At 47.1% G+C, this 21,277-nt stretch overlaps 1 protein-coding gene across 3 annotated transcripts in view; it reads left to right on the top strand.

Annotated features, from left to right (window-relative positions):
• DEUP1 (deuterosome assembly protein 1) overlaps positions 1 to 15,398 on the top strand; it is a 70,099-nt gene extending 54,701 nt beyond the window's left edge. For all 3 annotated transcript variants that reach the window (XM_073558389.1, XM_073558388.1, XM_073558387.1), the window contains 2 exons: positions 6,764 to 6,983; positions 15,073 to 15,398. In XM_073558389.1, coding sequence (XP_073414490.1) covers positions 6,764 to 6,983; positions 15,073 to 15,243 — 391 coding nt within the window. In that variant the 3' untranslated portion in view covers positions 15,244 to 15,398. The remainder of the gene's footprint in view (positions 1 to 6,763; positions 6,984 to 15,072) is intronic.
• The last annotated feature ends 5,879 nt before the right edge of the window (positions 15,399 to 21,277 follow it).

Raw genomic sequence — 21,277 nt, 5'->3', positions numbered from 1 at the left:
TTATGCACAGTCATGCAGGATAGACCGCCAATCAGTTAGTAGGACCGCCCACTGGACTCCTAACCACAGAAATGGAGATTTCAATCTATAGGTTACAGGTAAGGCAACAATGACACATCCCTGTGATAAGTTTTGTTTTTTCTCAGGCTGCACACTGTCCCATAGTTTCTTTGATCCATACACACATCACTTTAAAAAAAAAAAAACGGGTCCGTAAGACTCAGAACAGGTCCTATTCTCATCTGTTTTGTGGATCAGACTCCAAAAATAAATTAAAAAAATAAAACAAGCAAAATAAACTCCTAAAACAATAGAATTTTGAATACTAGATGGTGGCCCAATTCTAACGCATCGGGTATTATAGAATATGTACGTAGTTTATTTATGAAGTTTTAATAATAATGCAATAATGCACCCCCCAATCCTGATATGCATAGTCCTCTCGCCCCCCCAATCCTGGTATGCATAGTCTTCTCGCCCCCCAATCCTGGTATGCATAGTCTTCTCGCCCCCCAATCCTGATATGCATAGTCCTCTCGCCCCCCAATCCTGGTATGCATAGTCTTCTCGCCCCCCAATCCTGGTATGCATAGTCCCCTCACCCTCCAATCCTGGAATGCATGGTCCCCTCACCTCCCAATCCTGGTATGTATGCTCACCATCACCTCCCTTTTCTGGTATGCATGGTCCTCTCACCCTCCAATCCTGGTATGCATGGTCCCGTCACCCCCCTTTCCTGGTATGCATGGTCCCCTCACGCCCCAATCCTGATATGCATGGTCCTCTCACCCCCCCCAGTCCTGATATGCATGGTACCCCTCGCCCCCCAATCCTGGTAAGCATGGTCCCCCTCAGCCTCCAATCCTGGAGTGCATGGTCTTCTCACCCCCCAATCCTGGTATGCATGGTCCCGTCACCCCTCTTTCCTGGTATGCATGGTCCCCTTACCCCCCAATCCTGATATGCATGGTCCCCTCACCACCCAATCCTGTTATGCATGGTCCCGTCACCCCTCTTTCCTGGTATGCATGGTCCCCTCACCCCCCAATCCTGGTATGCATGGTCCCCCTCACCCCCCTTTCCTGGTGTGCATGGTCCCCCTCACCTCCCTTTCCTGGTATGCATGGTCCCCCTCACCTCCCTTTCCTGGTATGCATGGTCCCCCTCACCCCCCTTTCCTGGTATGCATGGTCCCCCTTACCCCCCCTTTCCTGGTATGTATGGTCCCCCTCACCCCCCTTTCCTGGTATGCATGGTCACCCTCACCCCCCTATCCTGGTATGCATGGTCACCCTCACCCCCCTTTCCTGGTATGTATGGTCCCTTCACCCCCCTTTCCTGGTATGCATGGTCTCTATTAAAATAAAAAATAGTTATATACTCACCTTCCGACGGCCCGTGATCTCCACGAGCGAGCTTCGCGATCCCAGTAATGCTTTGCGCAAAACACCGCTGATGACGTTGCGCTCTCGTGAGAGTGACGTCATCTCCGGTCTAAGGCGCAAAGCATTACTGGGACTGCGAGGCCGGGCGCGTGGAAAGGAGATCGGATGAGGTCTAATGTATGTCCATCTGTGTGGGTGGCGGTGGAGGACCGCTGAGTAAGTCCAAAGGTTGAGGTATATGACAGGAGTTTGGAGGCTGGTGGGTGTCAATGGGAATGTTGAAGTCCCCCATGATGAAGGTGGGGATGTGAGCAGAGAGAAAGTGGAGGAGCCAGGTGGAGATTTGGTCAATGAAGGCAGTGGCTGAGCCCGGTGGTCGGTATATGACAGCCATTTGGAGAATAGAGGGAGAGTAGATACGGACAGAGTGAACCTCGAAAGAAGGGAGGATAAGGGGGGGTTGGATAGGGTTAAAGGAGCAGTTTTTAGAAAGGATTAAACCCAGTCCTCCGCCATATCTGTTGCCAGAGCGAGGAGTGTGGGTAAAGTGGAGGCTGCCATAAGTCAGTGCGGCCGGGGAGGCCGTGTCAGGGAGTGTCAGCCAGGTCTCAGTGAGGGCCAGGAAGGAAAGGTTGTGGGAGGTAAAGAGGTTGTGGATCACATGGAGTTTGTTGCAGACGGAGCGGGCATTCCAAAGTGCTCCAGAGAGAGGGAACAGGGGGGCGGGGGTCAGTGGCACAGATTTTAAGGGTGAGGGATTGTGGTAGTTTCTCTTAGGCCTGTTTCACACATATGTTTTTCCCTTCAGTTGGCAGCCGCCAAAAAGGCAGAGAACGGATCCGTGTCCGTTGAGACACCAACGGGTGGCACCTGACTGTTGCTCTGACGGGATCCGCCGATCTAGGAAACTTAAAGGAACCGCAGGGTTGAAAAAAGTACCGACGATGTAGCCGGGCTGCGGGACGAGCCGCGAGAAAGAGCTGGGCCGCGGGAGGATCCGCGATAAGAGAGCGGTGGGAGGAACCGCGATAAGGGCGGCGGGAGGAGCCGCGAGAGGCGGGGGTACGATCGCGATATCAGAGCGGCTGGAGGAGCCGCAAGAAGCGGGGGGGACGATCGCGATAACAGAGCGGCTGGAGGAGCTGCGAGAAGAGGCGGGATGATCGCTAGAAGAGAGCGGTGGGAGGAGCCGCGAGAAGAGGGGGGATGATCGGGAGAAGAGGCAGGATGATCGTGAGAAGTGAGCAGCGTGACGATTGCGAGAAGAGAGGGTCGGGGCGAACCGTGAGGAGAGAGAGATTATTTTAGCGGCTCCTGGACGGCATGGGTTAAAATGCTTTCCGGAGTTTACATTCTGGGTATGTGCAGCTGAAAATAGCGGTCCGTCAAAGTAAAAAAAACGTTGCAGGGCCCGTCTCATCCGCCCGAGAGCCGCTAAAATCTTGGCGGATCCGTACAACAACGGGTGGGACGGACGACCGTCAGTCAAGATCCGCCAATAATGTAAGTCTATGGGGAAAAAAACGGATCCGCCTCTTTTTTGGCGGATCCGTTTTTTATAAATATTGGCGGATTTTGACTGACGGGAAAAAACTGATGTGTGAAACAGGCCTTAGTGTGAGAAAGATAAGGATGAGGATTAGTGTGATGCATGAGGGGGCGGTGCCGGGATTGGGGGGATATGTCGCCAGAAGAACAGGGAAAGGGAAAGCACGTGGGTGAAGGAGAGTGACCAACTGGTATTATATTTTATTTGGAGAGGTCTGAGGTTAAGGATCAGGTCTGCAGATGAAGCGAGGTGGGGGGTAAGAGAGAGGGGGAGATAGTTATTTGGGCCGAGGGTGCAAGGGTTTGGGGATAGCGAAGGATAGTGGAAAATTAGTGGAGCAAAAACGGTGAGGACAAATGTGAGCATGGTTAAAGAGCAGGGTAAGAAAAGAAAGGCATGTAAAATTAGAAGACAGTGATTATTATTACCTTTTGTGACCTAAACCTACTCCATGCAACTTATACCATTCAAATGTCCATGAAATGAAGCCAGGTGAGAGTGGAAGGGAGCAGGAGGGCAGGTCACAGCAGGGAGCAATTAACAGAATGCAGTTAATAGGACATTTGACTAGCATCACAGCTGAAGAAAGAGGCAGAATAAAATGGAAGGATTAGGGTCCCGTTACATTTAGCAATACACCAGCGATCCCAACAACGATATGACCCGGTCAGGATCGCTGGTGCGTCGCTAAATGGTCACTAGTGAGCTGCCAAACAGGAAGATCTCACCAGCGACGCAGCAGCCATAAGCGATCCGTCGGCGGTGGCTGTTGCCTTTCACACTGTAGCGATGATGATGACTTCCGCCTGCGTCCCTGCGTCGCTAGTCGGCGCCAGCGGGACGCCAACGACGAAAAAATGGCCCAGGACATTCAAGCGCAATCATCCAGCGGGGGGCCGGTCGCAGGTACGTGTCACACAAAGCGAGATCGCTAGCAATGTCACTGTTGCGTCACAAAATCGGTGAGGCTTTAGCGATATCGCTTTCGATCTCGCTATGTGTAAAAGGCCCTTAATACTAAGTGTGACGAGCATGGGCATATCAGTATGCATACGGTAAGTTTGAAGTAGGGTACATGGAATTAAAGTCAGGGGGAAAAAAAGCAGCAGCGTACCAGTTAAAAAAACAGAGGATGAGGAGTGCATGGGGTTCAGGGGTGCAGTGGGTATTCTGGATTGAGAGTTCTGATGTACCAGTAGGCGTAAATAAAGGGGGCCATGTACCGTTCTTGCACCAGGACCTCGTCTGTCTTTTTCCTGCTGAGGTCTCATTCGGACGTCCGATTTTCACATATGAGTGCCATCTGTGTTTTTCACGGATTTCATTCGTACCTGTCATAATCGATGGTGCCGTTCACACGCCAGTGATTTTCTGCAGACCAGGAGGACGACGGAAGATTGCTGAGACACGTCTGATTTTGATCCAAGGGTAGGGTCAACATCTGCTGTGCGAATCCATGGGTCCAGGGGAAAAAAGCGAACTGCACTCGGATGGCATCCAATTTTCACATACTGTCAGATATTTCTCCACATACGAGATAAATGGACGACACTCGGACCACTCTGAGTCTGATCAGAATAAGCAGCCCGGTTTTCTCCTACGTGGACAAATCATGTGTGTGAATGAATCCTTATGCTGATATCCATCTGTGCGGCTCCTGCTGCTCGGTCACATACGGACCTCTGATGGAAGTTCCTCTAGGGTATTCTCAAATATGCGGCAGAGACGGTGGAAATTCCACAGTGTGTACAGTAAGCAGCAGGATTTTTTCCAAATCAAAATCCACACATTGTACGGAGAAAAAAAATGGATGCAGAAATTGTAGGTTCAGCGCACATTCTATATCCGCAGATGTTCAGCGCAGACTCTGCTCAATGCTGCAGCCAAATCCACGTGGAACTTATGCACCCAGGCATTTTTTTGTGCTCCGTTCACAACCCATGAGTTGTACCCCATAGGGTCAAAACATCTTACTGTGGGGTAGATCGTGTCCTCTCCAGCACTACGTGCTCACATCTGCATTATAGGGGGCCGGTGGCTGCTGGACGGTGGGGTTCCAGCGTGCTCTCACCATGGTTACACAGGGACGTGTGCTGTCCGTACACACATATGTATGCAAATACATCACATTATGTGCAATGAGCGAGGAGGGGGAACTGCCTTTTAGGAAAATGAAAAATTCTCGCTGCATTCCGAGCCCCGCCGTCTACCTCCACATTATTCATTCTGAGCACTCTGGAGGTGAATAATGCAGATCTCTGCAGGGCCCCGCTGTGAATTGCCTTTTACTGTGTTTGATAGAACTTTTTGCTTTGTTCTGCCGCTTTGCCGTAAGTCTAAGGAAAGAAGTACAGGATGATGTGCAGCTCTGAAGTCTGTACTTCTGCTCATGGTCTGTGGGGCTCTAAAGTCTGCCCTTCAGCTCGTGGCAAGCGGAGCTCTGTAGTCTGCCCTTCTGCTTGTGGTCACTGGAGCTCTGAAGGCTGCACTTCTGCTTGTGGCCAGCAAAGCTCTTAAGTCTGTACTTCTGCTCGTGGTGAGCAAAGCTCTGAAGACTGCACTTCTGCTTGTGGCCAGCAAAGCTCTGAAGTCTGTACTTCTGCTCGTGGTGAGCAAAGCTCTGAAGTCTGTACTTCTGCTCGTGGCCAGCAAAGCTCTGAAGTCTGTACTTCTGCTTGTGGCCAGCAAAGCTCTGAAGTCTGTACTTCTGCTTGTGGCCAGCAAAGCTCTGAAGTCTGTACTTCTGCTCGTGGTGAGCAAAGCTCTGAAGACTGCACTTCTGCTTGTGGCCAGCAAAGCTCTGAAGTCTGTACTTCTGCTCGTGGTGAGCAAAGCTCTGAAGGCTGCACTTCTGCTTGTAGCCAGCGGAGCTCTGTAGAATGTACTTCTGCGGAGCTCTGTATCTGCACTTCTGCTCATGGTCAGCGAAGCTCTGAAGTCTGCTCTTGGTGAGCAAAGCTCTGAAGGCTGCACTTCTGCTCGTGGCCAGTGGAGCTCTGAAGTCTGCACTTACGCTTCGTGGTCAGCGGAGCTCTGTAAAATGTACTTCTGCTCATGGTCATCGAAGCTCTGACGTTTGTACTTCGACTTGTGGTCACTGGAGCTCTGAAGTCTGCACTTCTTCTCGTCGTCAGCGAAGCTCTGAAGTCTGCACTTCTGCTCGTGGTCAGTGGAGATCCGTGACCCTCGTCATCAGTGGTCTCCTACCCACGGCTTTCCTACAACTAACTTCCACAATGGCTGAAAAGCCACCAATCGGAGACTACTTTCCTTAGAAGAAGGGCCGGCAGCCATCTGAGGGGCGTTAGAACATTTTTTGGTCCTGTTGATCTCATGGGCATCACACTCCCATTCATTTCAGTAGGAGAGCGCAACACTCGACAGACCACTAAAAAACACATGATAGGTGATAATTGTATGCTATCTGTGTGTTTGCCTACTTAGCCCCCCACCCCCTCCACCACTCATAAGAAGTCCCCTGTGTGGATAGATAAGGAGTGGTGGTCTCGCATGCAAACTAACGCTCTATTTACTCTGGGGCTTTCGGAACAACCCTTTTAAAGAAAACTTTCTTTTCTGACAGAGCTCCCTGATGGATACTCGGTTACCTCATTCTGCAACCTGCGGCAGCAGACACTGTGAGAATATAGAAGGCAAACAGCACAACTTTTGGGATGGAACCCAATAGTAAAATTGATTTTTATCCCAAAATGCATGCATTTAAATAACAATGTTCCCCTCAGGTGGACAACCCCCCCCCTAAAGCTTTGTTTTCTTAGCCTCATCCAATCCATAGATGTCATCTAACTTTTATGTCCTTTTATTTAAGATCAAGTGAGGAAGATGAAGAGACCCCAAAGGTGGCAGATAATGACACAAATAATGTCAGGAGCTACCGCTCGGGTGACGGCCGGCTGACGGACCACGAATGTCTGGACTTCATCCTCCCGAAAATGAGCCCGAGTCGGAACGACCATTACTTTCCTGAGATGGATCTCACCGATTTCTCCCACTTCGTTTATGATCAGTCAGGAGACTCTACTGCAGAGGTCAGTGACATTACTTGCCAGTGATTAATGACTCCGTGTGACGGATTCTCATGATATGTATATTCTTCGGATGGGTCATCAATATCGTAAGGACGGACGACCTCTCTATGCTGCGGACCCGGTGGCCAGTGATTAGCCGCCTCTCCAGGCTCCAGTAATAGAAAGCTGGTGGAGGACGGTGCAGCTGGACCTGAACGTCTGCGCAGTTCTCTCTACGGTCAGACTGCGCGATACATGAGCGCTCTGCCCATTCTTTGAACACATTTTTCCTGAATCTCCCGTTGTTTCTGAGCTGTTTGCTGCACAGTTTAGAGGGAACAGTTCCCATGATGAGCAGAATCAAAGGTGAAGCTACAGTGGGGGAAATAAGTATTTGATCCCTTGCTGATTTTGTAAGTTTGCCCACTGACAAAGACATGAACAGTCTATAATTTTAAGGGTAGGTTAATTTTAACATTGAGAGATAGAATATCAAAAATAAAATCCAAAATATCACGCTGTATAAATCATATACATTTATTTGCATTTTGCAGTGAGAAATAAGTATTTGATCCCTCTGGCAAACAAAACTTTATACTTCGTGGCAAAACCCTTGTTGGCAAACCCACCAGTCAGACTTTTTTTGTAGTTGATGATTAGGTTTGCGCACATGTCAGGAGGAATTTTGGTCCACTCCTCTTTGCAGATCATCTCTAAATCATTAAAATTTTGAGGCTGTCGTTGGCAACTCGAAGCTTCAACTCCCTCCATAAGTCTTCTATGGGATTATGGTCTGGAGACTGGCTAGGTCACTCCATGACCTTAATGTGCTTCTTTTTGAGCCATTTCTTTGTTGCTTTCACTGTATGTTTTGGGTCATTGTCTTGCTGGAAGACCCAGCCACAACCCATTTTTAATCTCCTGGTGGAGGGAAGGAGGTTGTCACTCCGGATTTTACGGTACATGGATTCGTCCATTCTCCCACTGATGCGGTGAAGTAGTCCTTTGTCCAGAGCAGAGAAATACCCCAAAATATAATGTTTTCACCTCCATGCTTGACAGTGGGGATGGTGTTCTTTGGGTCATAGGCAGCATTTCTCTTCCTTCAAACACGGTGAGTTGAGTTAATACAAAAGACCTCAATTTTTGTCTCATCTGACCACAGCACCTTCTCCCAATCACTCACAGAATCATCCAGGTTGTTCATTGGCAATCTTCAGACGGGCCTACACATGTGCCCTCTTGAGCAGGGGGACCTTAGGCTATGTGCACACGTTGCAGATTCAGCTGCGGGTTTTTCCGCGCGGATCTGCAGGTAAAGTGACCTGTTTAGCCCTGCGGTTTCACACCTCTACTATGTTAAAGGTGTGAAACCGCTGCGGAAACCGCCCAAACAATTGACATGCTGCGGTTTGTAAACCGCAGCAAAACCGCACGGAAAAAACCGCAGCGTGAGCACAGCGTTTTTGAAAAGCCATAGGGTTACATGGTACTGTACCATGTCAGCGGAACTGCTACGTTTCCGCAGGGCCAAAACCGCTGCGGAAACGCAGCAGAATCCGCAACGTGTGCACACAGCCTTACAGGCACTGCAGGATTTTAAACCTTTATGGCGTAATGTGTTCGCAATGGTTTTCTTGGTGACTGTGGTGCCAGCTGCCTTGAGATCATTAACAAGGATACCCCACGAGGTGAGATTTTGCATGATGCCCCAGATCGATGTCAATTGACAGTCATTTTGTATTTCTTCAATTTTCTTACTATTGCACCAACAGTTGTCTCCTTTTCACCCAGCGTCTTACTTATGGTTTTGTAGCCCATTCCAGCTTTGTGCATGTCTATGATCTTGTCCCTGACATCCTTAGAAAACTCTTTGGTCTTGCCCATGTTGTAGAGGTTAGAGTCTGACTGATTAATTGAGTCTGTGAACAGGAGTCTTTTATAAAGGTGACTATGTAAGACAGCTGTCTTTAACCCCTTCCTGACATCAGACGTACTATCCCGTCCATGGAACCCGGGCCCCTATGCCCATGGACGGGATAGTACGTCTAGCGCGATCAGCGGCGCCCACGTGGTGAGCGCCGCTGATCGCGGCCGGGTGTCAGCTGATTATCACAGCTGACACCCGGCACTATGTGTCAGGGGCGGTCACGGACCGCCCCGACACGTTAACCCCTTGCACACCGCGATCAAACATGATCGCGGTGTACCGGGAGTTAAAGGGAAGCATCGGCAGGGAGGGGGCTCCCTCCGTGCTTCCCTGAGCCCCCCACGGCAGCGCAGTGTGCAGCGCTGCTGTGGGGGACTCCTTTCCTCCAGGCCCCCGGATCCAAGATGGCGACGGGGGCCTGGAGGAAGCTGGCTTCCTCAGTGCCTGCAAAGCGCAGGCATGAGGAAGCCTTGTGCACTGCCTGTGACAGATTGCTGATCTGTCACAGTGATCTGTGATGTGACAGATCAGCGATCTGTCACAGGACAGTGATGTCCCACCTGGGACTATGTAATAAAGTAAAAAAAAAATTAAAAAAAAGTGTAAAAATAATTTTAAAAAAATCGCCAAATAAATTAGTAAAAAAAAAAAAAATATTCCCCAATAAATTCATTTTTTGAAAATAAAAAAAAAACAAAACAATAAAAGTACACATATTAGGTATCGCCGCGTCCGTAACGACCCGCCCTATAAAACTGTCCCATTAGTTAACCCCTTTAGCGAACCCCTTAAAAAATAAAAATAAAAAACGAAGCAAAAAATAATGATTTATTATCGTACCGCCAAACAAAAAGTGCAATAACGTGCGATCAAAAAGACGCATATAAATATCCATGGTACCGCTGAAAACGTCATCTTGTCCCGCAAAAAACGAGCCGCCACACAGCATCATCAGCGAAAAAATAAAAAAGTTATAGCTCGCAGAATAAAGCGATGCAAAAATAATTATTTTTTATATAAAATAGTTTTCATTGCATAAAACCGACAAAACATAAAAAACGACCTAAATGAGGTATCGCTGTAACCGTACTGACCCGAAGAATAAAACCGCTTTATCAATTTTACCGCACGCGGAACGGTGTAAACGCACTCCCCCAAAAGAAATTCATGAAACGCTGGTTTTTGTTCATTCTGCGTCCCAAAAATCGGAATAAACAGCGATCAAAAAATGTCACGTGCCCGAAAATGGTACCAATAAAAACGTCAACTTGTCCCGCAAAGAATAAGACCTCACATGACTCGGTGGGTCAAAATACGGAAAAATTATAGCTCTCAATATGTGGTGATGCAAAAACTATTTTTACAATAAAAAGCGTCTTTTAGTGTGCGACAGCCGCCAAACATAAAAACCGCCATAAATAGTAAATCAAACCCCCCGTTATCACCCCCTTAGTTAGGGAAAAATAATAAAATTAAAAAAATGTATTTATTTCCATTTTTCCATTAGGGCTAGGGTTAGGGCTAGGGTTAGGGCTAGGGTTAGGGCTTGGGTTAGGGCTGAGATTAGGGTTAGGGGTGTGTTGGGGTTCGGGTTGGAGTTAGAATTGGGGGTTTCCACTGTTTGGGGACATCAGGGGCTCTCCAAATGCAACACTGCGTCTGATCTCAATTCCAGCCCATTCTGAGTTGAAAAAGTCATATGGTGCTCCTTCCCTTCTAAGCTCTGCCATGCGCCCAAACAGTGATTTACCCCCACATGTAGGGTATCAGCCTACTCAGGACAAATTGCAAAACAATTTTTGGGGTCCAATTTCTCCTGTTACCCTTAGGAAAATAAAAAATTGGGGGCAAAAATATCATTTTTGTGGAAAAAAAAAATTTATTTTCACGTCCGAGCGTTATAAACTTCTGTGAAGCACTTGGGGGTTCAAAGTGCTCACCACACATCTAGATAAGTTCCGTGGGGGGGTCTAGTGTCCAAAATGGGGTCACCTGTTGGGAGTTTCAATAGTTTAGGTACATCAGGGGCTCTCCAAACGCACATGACACCCGCAGACCATTCCATCAAAGTCTGCATTCCAAAATGGCACTGCTTCCCTTCCGAGCCCCGACGTGTGTCCATACAGTAGTTTTCTCCCACATATGGGGTGTCAGCGTACTCAGGACAAATTGGACAACAACTTTTGCGGTCCAATTTCTCCTGTTACCCTTGGGAAAATGAAAAAATTGGGGACTAATTGATCATGTTTGTGGAAAAAATACGATTTTTTTTATTTTCATGCCCTGGCATTATAAACTTCTGTGAAGCCCTTGGGGGTTCAAAGTGCTCACCACACATCTAGATAAGTTCCTTAGGGGGTCTAGTTTTCAAAATGGGGTCATTTGTGGGGGGTTTCCACTGTTTAGGTACATTAGGGGCTCTCCAAAGGCAACATGACACCCGCAGACCATTCCATCAATGTCTGCATTCCAAAACGTCACTACTTCCCTTCCGATCCCCGATGTGTTCCCATACAGTAGTTTTCTCCCACATATGGGGTATCAGCATACTCAGGACAAATTGGACAACAACTTTTGGGGTCCAATTTCTCCTGTTACCCTTGGGAAAATAAAAAAAATGGTGACTAAAAGATCATGTTTGTGGAAAAAATACGAATTTTTTATTTTCACGCCCGGGCGTTATAAACTTCTGTGAAGCACTGGGGGGTTCAAAGTGCTCACCACACATCTAGATAAGTTCCTTGGGGGGTCTAGTTTCCAAAATGGTGTCATTTGTGGGGGGTTTCCACTGTTTAGGTACATCAGGGGTTTTCCAATCGCGACATGGTGTCCGATCTCAATTCCAGCCAAAAACGTCAAATGGCGCTGCTTCCCTTCCGAGCTCTGCCATGCGCCCAAATAGTGGTTTACCCCCACATGTGGGGTATCAGCGTACTCAGGACAAATTGCACAATAACTTTTAGGGTGCTGTTACCCTTGGAAAAATAAGAATTGAGGGTGAAAAGATCATTTTTGTGGAAAAAATATGATTTTTTAATTGTACGGCTTTATGTTATAAACTTCTGTGAAGCCCTTGGGGGTTCAAAGTTCTCACCACACATCTAGATAAGTTCCTTAGGGGGTCTAGTTTCCAAAATGGTGTCATTTGTGGGGGGTTTCCACTGTTTTGGTACATCAGGGGTTTTCCAATCGCGACATGATGTCCGATCTCAATTCCAGCCAAAAACGTCAAATGGCGCTGCTTCCCTTCCGAGCTCTGCCATGCGCCCAAATAGTGGTTTACCCCCACATGTGGGGTATCAGCATACTCAGGACAAATTGCACAATAACTTTTAGGGTCCTGTTACCCTTGGAAAAATAAGAATTGAGGGTGAAAAGATCTATTTTGTGGAAAAAATGATTTTTTAATTGTACCGCTGTACGTTATAAACTTCTGTAAAGCCCTTGTGGGTTCAAAGTTCTCACCACATATCTAGATAAGTTCCTTGGGGGGTCTAGTTTCCAAAATGGGGTCACTTGTAGGGGGTTTCCACTGTTTAGGTACATCAGGGACTCTCCAAACGTGACATGGCGTCCGATCTGAATTCCAGCCAATTTTGCATTGAAAAAGTCAAAAGGCGCTCCTTCCATTCTGAGCTCTGCCATGCGCCGAAACAGTTGTTCCCCCCCACAAATCAGGTATCAGCGTACTCAGGACAAATTGCACAATAACTTTTGCAGTCCAATTTCTCCTGTTACCCTTGGTAAAATAAAAAAAATTGAACCTGAAGTATTTTTTTTGTGAAAAAAAAGTTAGATGTTCATTTTTTTTAAATATTCAAAAAAATTCCTGTGACGCACCTAAAGGGTTAATAAACTTCTTGAATGTGGTTTTGAGCACCTTAAGGGGTGCAGTTTTTAGAATGGTGTCACTTTTGGGTATTTTCTATCATATAGACCCCTCAAAGTGGCTTCAAATGTGATGTGGTCCTAAAAATAAAATGGTGTGAAAATGAGAAATCGCTGGTCAACTTTTAACCCTTATAACTTCCTAACAAAAAAAAATTTTGGTTCCAAAATTGTGCTGATGTAAAGTAAACATGTGGGAAATGTTAGTTATCAAGTTTTTTGTGTGCCGTATCTCTGTGATTTAAGGGCATAAAAATTCAAAGTTGGAAAATTGCGAAATTTTCAAAATTTTTGCCAAATTTCCGTTTTTTTCACAAACGCAAGTTATTTGAATGAAATTTTACCACTAACATGAAGTACAATATGTCACGAGAAAACAATGTCAGAATCACCGGGATCCATAGAAGCGTTCCAGAGTTATGACCTCATAAAGGTACAGTGGTCAGAATTGTAAAAATTGGCCCGGTCATGAACGTGCAAACCACCCTTGGGGGTGAAGGGGTTAATGCAGGTAACGAGTTGATTAGGAGCATTTAACTGGTCTCTATTAGCCAAAACACTTAACGGTTGGTAGGGGATCAAATACTTATTTCTCACTGCAAAATGCAAATTTATATATTTTATACAATGTAACATAGTAACATAGTAACATAGTTATTAAGGTTGAAGGGAGACTTTAAGTCCATCTAGTTCAACCCATATCCTATCCTAACTTGCCCTAACATGTTGATCCAGAGGAAGGCAAAAAAACCCCATGTGGCAACAGTAAGCTTCACATTGGGGAAAAAAATTCCTTCCCGACTCCACATACGGCAATCAGACTAGCTCCCTGGATCAACGCAATATTAAGGAGACTAGTGTATATACCCTGTAATATTATACTTTTCAAGAAAGGCATCCAGTCCCTTCTTAAATTTTAGTAGTGAATCACTCATTACAACATCATATGGCAGAGAGTTCCATAGTCTCACTGCTCTTACAGTAAAGAATCCGCGTCTGTGAGTATGCTTAAACCTTCTTTCCTCCAGACGTAGAGGATGCCCCTTGTCCCCGTCACAGGTCTAAGAGTAAAAAGATCATTAGAAAGGTCTTTGTATTGTCCCCACATATATTTATACATTGTAATAAGATCACCCCTAAGCCTTCGATTCTCCAAACTAAATAACCCCAAGTGTAATAACCTGTCTTGGTATTGCAGACCCCCTAGTTCCCTAATAACCTTGGTCGCTCTTCTCTGCACCCGCTCCAGTTCAGCTATGTCTTTCTTATACACCGGAGACCAGAACTGTACACAGTATTCTAAGTGTGGTCGCACTACTGACTTATATAGAGGTAAAATTATGTTCTCCTCATGAGCATCTATGCCTCTTTTAATGCATCCCATTATTTTATTTGCCTTTGCAGCAGCTGCTTGACTCTGGCCACTAAATGTGAGTTTGTCGTCCACCCATACACCCAGGTCTTTTTCAGTGACTGTTTTGCCCAGTGTTTTACAATTAAGCACATAATTATACAACTTGTTCGTTCTACCCAAGTGCATGACCTTACATTTATCCCCATTAAAGCTCATTTGCCATTTATCAGCCCAAGCTTCTAGTTTACATAAATCCTCCTGTAATATAAAATTGTCCTCCTCTGTATTAATTACCCTGCAGAGTTTAGTGTCATCTGCAAATATTGAAATTCTACTCTCTATGCCCCCTACAAGGTCATTAATAAATATGTTAAAAAGAAGCGGGCCCAAAACTGACCCCTGTGGTACCCCACTGCTAACCGTGACCCAGTCCGAGTGTGCTCCATTAATAACCACCCTTTGTTTCCTATCCCTGAGCCAGCTCTTAACCCACCTACACATATTTTCCCCTATCCCCATTGTTCTCATTTTATGTATCAACCTTTTGTGTGGCACCGTATCAAAAGCTTTTGAAAAGTCCATGTACACCACGTCCACTGCATTCCCTTGGCCCAGTCCGGAACTTACCTCTTCATAAAAGCTTATCAGATTAGTCTGACAGAAAATGTGATTTTCTGGATTTTATTTTTGATATTCTATCTTGCAATGTTAAAATTAACCTACCCTTAAAATTATAGACTGTTCCTATCTTTGTCAGTGGGCAAACTTACAAAATCAGCAATGGATTAGGGCCGTGTACAGCCGCTCCGCGTCCCAGGGTTGGACCCATATTGACCTCTCTGGCAGGAGTCTGTCTATTCCTGGAAATTCCCTATTTAAGTTTTCATTCTATGAAACCCCGATAAGAAGCTCTTCTGCTCCGCCTTGTTGTATTTCAGCAATCCTTTGTATCAGCTGCAGAGAGATTCCTACAGGAGGAGAACAGACGAGCCCGGGACTTTGAGAACATCCTGAATTCACAGATTGAAGAACTTCAGCGACATTCTGAGCACACGGTGAAAAGATGCAGATCTCGTGGCCAGAGCGACTGTCCCCCCGCATCGTCCTGATGGGGACGGAGGAGACATCAGCAGCGGTCACCTGTGTCCGGGACTCGACACCACGCAGAACCTTGTGCAGCTTATTCTTTGTATATTGTGGACATTCTGTGTCAATCAATTATGTTGTATTTTTATTAAAGAGCTCTGCTGTCGTTAAACAGAAACCATCGTTTAACCAATCCAATTATAAGGTGTATTCCAATCTCTTAAGATCCTAGCCCAATATTTAGTAGGTGTTATTATAATAATAATAGCAAATACATTCCATTAGAAATGTAGTATAGTTCTTCTGATAAGCTATCTTGCTTACCCCATGTGCAGGGCATTGCAGTAGCTTATGTATCCATGATTACAACCACTACCAACTAACTGTCACTATTTGAGTAATTGTAACCATGGATACCCAAACTACAACAGTGCCCTGCACATGGGCTAAGTGACAAAGCGAATCAGAAGAACTATACTACATTTTTGTCGACCAGTGTGAACGAGCACGTAGACCAGCGCTGACTAACATGTTTGTAGTTGATCGGCGCTGCCTGTCTAAATGGGCCTTTACGCATTAATCATCCAGGATGTCAGTCGTTACATGGCCCGTTTCTCGTGATGAGCGCAATGCTCGTTAGTCCAGTTTGCCTACGGATACTCCCCGAGTATCGCGGGCGCTCGAGTGACATGTTCAAGTCCACGCCCACATGTTTTGCATCTGTTAGACCATCACAAAACATGCGGGGATTGCCTGACAAACACGGGCAATTCCCCATGTTTTGTGGCTATCTAATAACATGCGGGGCGATGACACGGACAAGTCACTCGAGCACCCGCCATCCTCGGGGCGTATCCGTAGGCAAACCATAACTTTTTAATTTTTTTATTGTTCTCTCCATATGGCCATGTGAGGGCTTGTTTTTTTTCTTGCGGGACGAGTTGTACTTTTGAATGAGACCATTGGTTTTACCATGTACTGTAATAGAAAACGGGGAAAAAAATTGAAAGTGTGGTGAAATTGCAAAAATACATCCGTATTTTACCATCAGTCAAAATCCGACGTTTTGAAAAAAAAAACGGATCCGCCATTTTGCTTGGCGGATCCGTTTTTTTTCCCATTGAGTTGCATTACTGGCGGATCTTGACGGATGGCCATCCTTTGGATCCGTTTTTTTGCGGATCCGCCAAAATTTTGGTGTCTGCCGACATGCCTGGATGGACAATGCAACGTTTTTTCGGGCGGCCGAATCCGCATTTTACATTGCGTGTGCCCGGAGGACTTGCCTCGGCCGCAAATTTAACCCTAAACTCTGTTCGGGCGGCTGAAAAATTCTCTCTCTCTCTCATTCCTTTAAATTTCTTCCTTCGCCGGATCCGTCAAAAAAACGGTCCGGTGGCACACGATGTCCGTACACAGGTGGATCCGTTTTCTGCCATTTTGGTGGATTACAACCAGGGCTGTGGAGTCGGTAAGCCAAACCTGCGACTCCGACTCCTCAATTTCCCTTACACCGACTCCAACTCCGACTCCACGACTCCGACTCCCACACATATTGCTTATATTTAAGTGAAAAATTTATTGTAGTACAATGTGAACCTCAGACATTTAATCATTTTTATGATCCAATAATCAAGATATTTAGATAGAACAGAATATATATTGGTGTACTACCCGGTTTTCATTCTTTTTGGTACAGATACGATATGGATAGACAGATATGGATAAATGGATAGATAGAGCAGATTTCTAATCTGCTTTTGCTATTGAAAACATTATCTATGAGCTCAAAAACCTTTCAGGTGATGCACGGCCGCCACTAAGCCCCGCCCCCTGCTGCGCCTCTGCCGGTAGCTCCGCCTACGGACGCATGACGCTGCATGCGTCCCCTATCTTTATCACTGGGGGCGCAGGCCGTGCACAGTATGCGTTTGGCGGCGCATGCGTCCTTTTGATGGTGCGCCGACCAGCGCCAAACGCAACCTGTTGCGATTTGGTTGCGCTCGGCGCACCGTCAAAAGGACGCATGCACCGCCAAACGCATACTGCGCACGGCCTGCGTCCCCAGTGATAAAGATAGGGTACGCAGGACACATGCCACTCCTCCTCATCCGCTTCAGTGACCTTGGTCAAATATTTTATATGCACCAAATGCAATGTCAGGCTTCCTTCAGGTCAGTCCTCACCACTCTGCTCAGATTACAGCAGACCTACGGTGTCACCTACGCTAGAGAGCAGGTGCAGCCCCCCCCCCCCGCTTTGCCTGTCAGAGCTCCCACATTACCCCTGGAGCAGGAGGAAGCCACCTTGCCTGCCACCCAGGGGCCATTTATCGCCACGGGAGACAGCGAGTGTCCAGGATGGGCCTCTTCTAAGTCCGTGGCCGACCTTACCAAGGTATCACAGACCTTGGTAACGGTGCTTAACAGATTGCCACTTCAGACTCCAGTGGACACAGGAGCACCAAAGGAGCCTCCTTTTGGGCCTTCTAGAGGCCGCAAAAGGTTTAGACAGGACCACCAACCCAGGTCCCCTTCTCACTCCATCTCACCGCAAGAATTCCTCTGGCCGTCTGCCTCCTCCCGGTCCTCATCCCCGGAATCAGGCGAGGCATTATCAGAGACGCACTCAGAGGAGGGTTCTGAGTACGGGCCAGAACAGTCCCAGGTCAAGGAATATGGTTCAGGGCCTCATTGCCGCAGTCGATGAGACCTTTAACATTGGGGACACCACATCAAAACCTAATGACCAGGTTTTTTCATTTAAGTGTCAGAAGTCCCCCCTCTAGGGTCTTCGCCTCCCACAAGGATTTTGAGGAAGTGTAGGCCAGGGAGAGGGAAAACCCAACCAGGCTGTTTCAGAGAGGGAGTTGTTTTGGGATTCTATATCCCTTCCCTCCAGATCTCACCGCCAACTGGACCGCCTCCCCTTCAGTGGACCCACCAGTGTCCAGACTCGCTACCAATACAGTCCTCACACTCACCAGTGGGGCAGCCCTAAAAGATCCCAATGATAGGAGGATAGAATCCCTGGCAAAATCCACCTTTGAGGCAGCAGCAGCTACATTGTGTCCAGCCTTCGCCTCAGCCTGGGTAGCCAAGTCTGTTACAGAATGGGCCAAACAGCTTAGACAGGGCATGTTGGCTGGGGCACCACCAGCGGAACTGGCGGAGTTCGCAGATCAAATCTCTCATGCCGGGAAGTATATGGTATCAGCAGCCCTGGATGCTGCGTCTTGCACAGCTCAAGCATCCAGTAACATGGTAGCCGTCCGGTGGACGGTCTGGCTAAAAGCTTGGCAGGCTGATTTATCCTCAAAGAAATCACTGACTAATCTGCCGTTTCAGGGCACCCGGCTCTTTGGGTCAATGTTAGATCAAATTATTAAGGATGCAACGGGGGGTACAAGCTCCCTTCTCCCTCAGGCCAAGCCTCGTTGATATGTTTTCAAACGTAGGGCTCAGCCCTTTCGCCGTACCCCAGCGAAAGGCACTTATGCTCAGGGCCCACAGAGGTCGCAAGCACCGAGAGATAGGAGGAAGGTATCATTTCGGGCCAACCCGTCATGGCATTCCCACAGTTCCAACAGCAGAGCTACCAGGTCAGGGCCGGGCAGAGCCACTTCAGCCTGACGCCAGCTGGGAGTCCAACTCCCTTCCCAGTACCTCTTCCAGACTAGGAGGCCGCCTTCTCCTCTTCAGAGATGTCTGGCAGAATTCAGTAGAGGATATCTGGGTAAAGGAGGCAGTATCAACAGGATGCAAGATAGACTTCAACGTGCTTCTGCCAGATCGCTTCTTTCTATCGCAGCCACCAAAAGACGCTGCTATGGCTCTAGGTTTTTTTGCAGCAATCGGCTCTCTCAACGCAGGAGTAATCGTCCCCGTTCCCGAGCAGGAACGTTTTACCGACTTTTACTCAAACCTGTTTGTAATACCAAAAAAGCATGGCTCAGTTCGTCCCATAATAGACCTCAAAAGGCTAAACAGATGGGTCCGCTTACACCATTTCAGGATGGAATCGATTCGGTCAGTAATTACGTCTATCATAGAATCGTATAGTTGGAAGGGACCTCCTGGGCCATCTGGTCCAACCCCCTGCTCAAAGCAGGATTCGCTAAATCATCCCAGATGTCTGTCCAGCCTCTCTTTGAAGACTTCTATTGAAGGAGAGCTCACCACCTCTCGTGGCAGCCTGTTCCACTTATTGATCACTCTGTCAAAAAGTTTTTTCTAATATCTAATCTGTGTCTCCTCCCATTCAGTTTCATCCCATTGCTTCTAGTCTTTCCTTGTGCAATTGAGAATAAAGATGATCCTTCTACAATGTGACAGCCCTTGAGGTATTTGTAGACAGCTATTAAGTCTCCTCTCAGTCTTCTCTTTTGCAAGCTAAACATTCCCAAATCATGCAACCCTTCCTCATAAGACAGGGTTTGCAGACCGGTCACCATTCTGGTCTCTGTTTTCTGAACTTGCTCCAGTTTGTTGATGTCTTTTTTAAAATGTGGCGCCCAAAACTGGACACAATATTCCACATGAGGTCTGACCAAAGAGGAGTAGAGGGAAATAATGACTTCACGTGATCTAGACTGTATGCTTCTGTTAATACATGCCAGAATTGCATTTGCTTTTTTTGCTGCTGCATCACACTGTTGACTCATATTCAGTCTGTGATCTATTAGTATACCCAAGTCTTTTTCACATGTGCTGTTGCTTAGCCCTATTCCTCCCATTCTGTATATGCTTTTTTCATTTTTATTGCCCAGATGTAGTACTTTGCATTTTTCCCTGTTAAAAACCATTCTGTTAGTTGCTGCCCACAGCTCCAGTTTATTTATCTTTTTGAATCCTCTCTCTCTCTTCTCTAGTATTAGCTATCCCTCCTAGCTTTGTGTCATCAGCAAATTTAATCAGTTTACCCTCAATTTCTTCATCTAAATCGTTGATAAAGATGTTGAACAATTCAGGGCCCAGGAAAGAGCCCTGTGGTACCCCACTTGAGTCATTCTTCCAACTGGATGTGCAGCCATTTACGACCACTCTTTGGAGAATCAGGAATTCCCATGTTCCATAGATATCCGGGACGCCTACCTACACGTCCCCATTTTTCAGGGACATCAGAGGTTTCTGCGTTTTGCTGTCCAAAAGCAGCATTTCCAGTTTGTGGCCCTGCCATTTGGGCTGGCAACAGCCCACAGAATTTTTACAAAGATTATGGCAGCGATGGTAGCTATATTAAGGGTCAGAGGCATAATATTGGTACCATATCTCGACGATATTCTCGTCAAGGCGCCCTCCTTCGCTCAGGCCCAGGAAAATCTAGCGGTAGTTTTAAACACGCTGTCCCGGTTTGGTTGGATCATAAACAGGGAGAAATCCCACCTAACGCCAACACACCGCCTAGAATTCTTAGGAATGGTAATCGACACCTGCCGCTCAAGGGTCTTTCTCCCAGAAAGAAAGTGGATTACCCTCCAGCAGGGAATTTTCTCTCTGTTGAAATTCCGGCTTCTATCCTTTCGCGCTGCCATGATAGTCTTGGGAAGATTGGTGGCAGCTTCAGACCCAATACCCTTTGCCCTGTTCCGTTCCAGGATACTGCAGAGGAACATCCTTCAGTGGGACAGGTCCATCTCTTTGCTGGATCGCCCCTTCCATTCAGACCAGGGAGTCCCTCAAGTGGTGGCTGACCTCACCCCTTGTTCATCTGGGACGGCCTTTTCCCCCTGTCCACTGGCAGGTAGTAACTACAGATGCCAGTCTCCTGGGCTAGGGTGCAGTATTCCGCCACCTGACTGGCCAGAGACAATGGTCAGGCAAGAATCCTCACTATCAATCAACATTCTAGAACTGAGGGCGGTCTTTCTAGCACTTCTATGTTGGGAAAGATACCTCAACAACCTGCCTGTCCGGATTCAAACGGACAACACCACGGCGGTGGCATACATCAATCATCAACTGGGCAGAAACCGCAATTTCAGCAGTTTACATTCCTGGCACAGACAACACGGCCGCCGACTTCCTCAGTCGGGAGGGGCTCGTGGCAGGGGAATGG

The sequence above is a fragment of the Dendrobates tinctorius genome, unplaced genomic scaffold (genome assembly GCF_039654945.1).
Source record: "Dendrobates tinctorius isolate UK_male_01 unplaced genomic scaffold, ASM3965494v1 ptg000256l, whole genome shotgun sequence".
NCBI classification, from domain to species: domain Eukaryota; kingdom Metazoa; phylum Chordata; class Amphibia; order Anura; family Dendrobatidae; genus Dendrobates; species Dendrobates tinctorius.
This window is presented reverse-complemented; position numbering and strand designations above follow the sequence as displayed.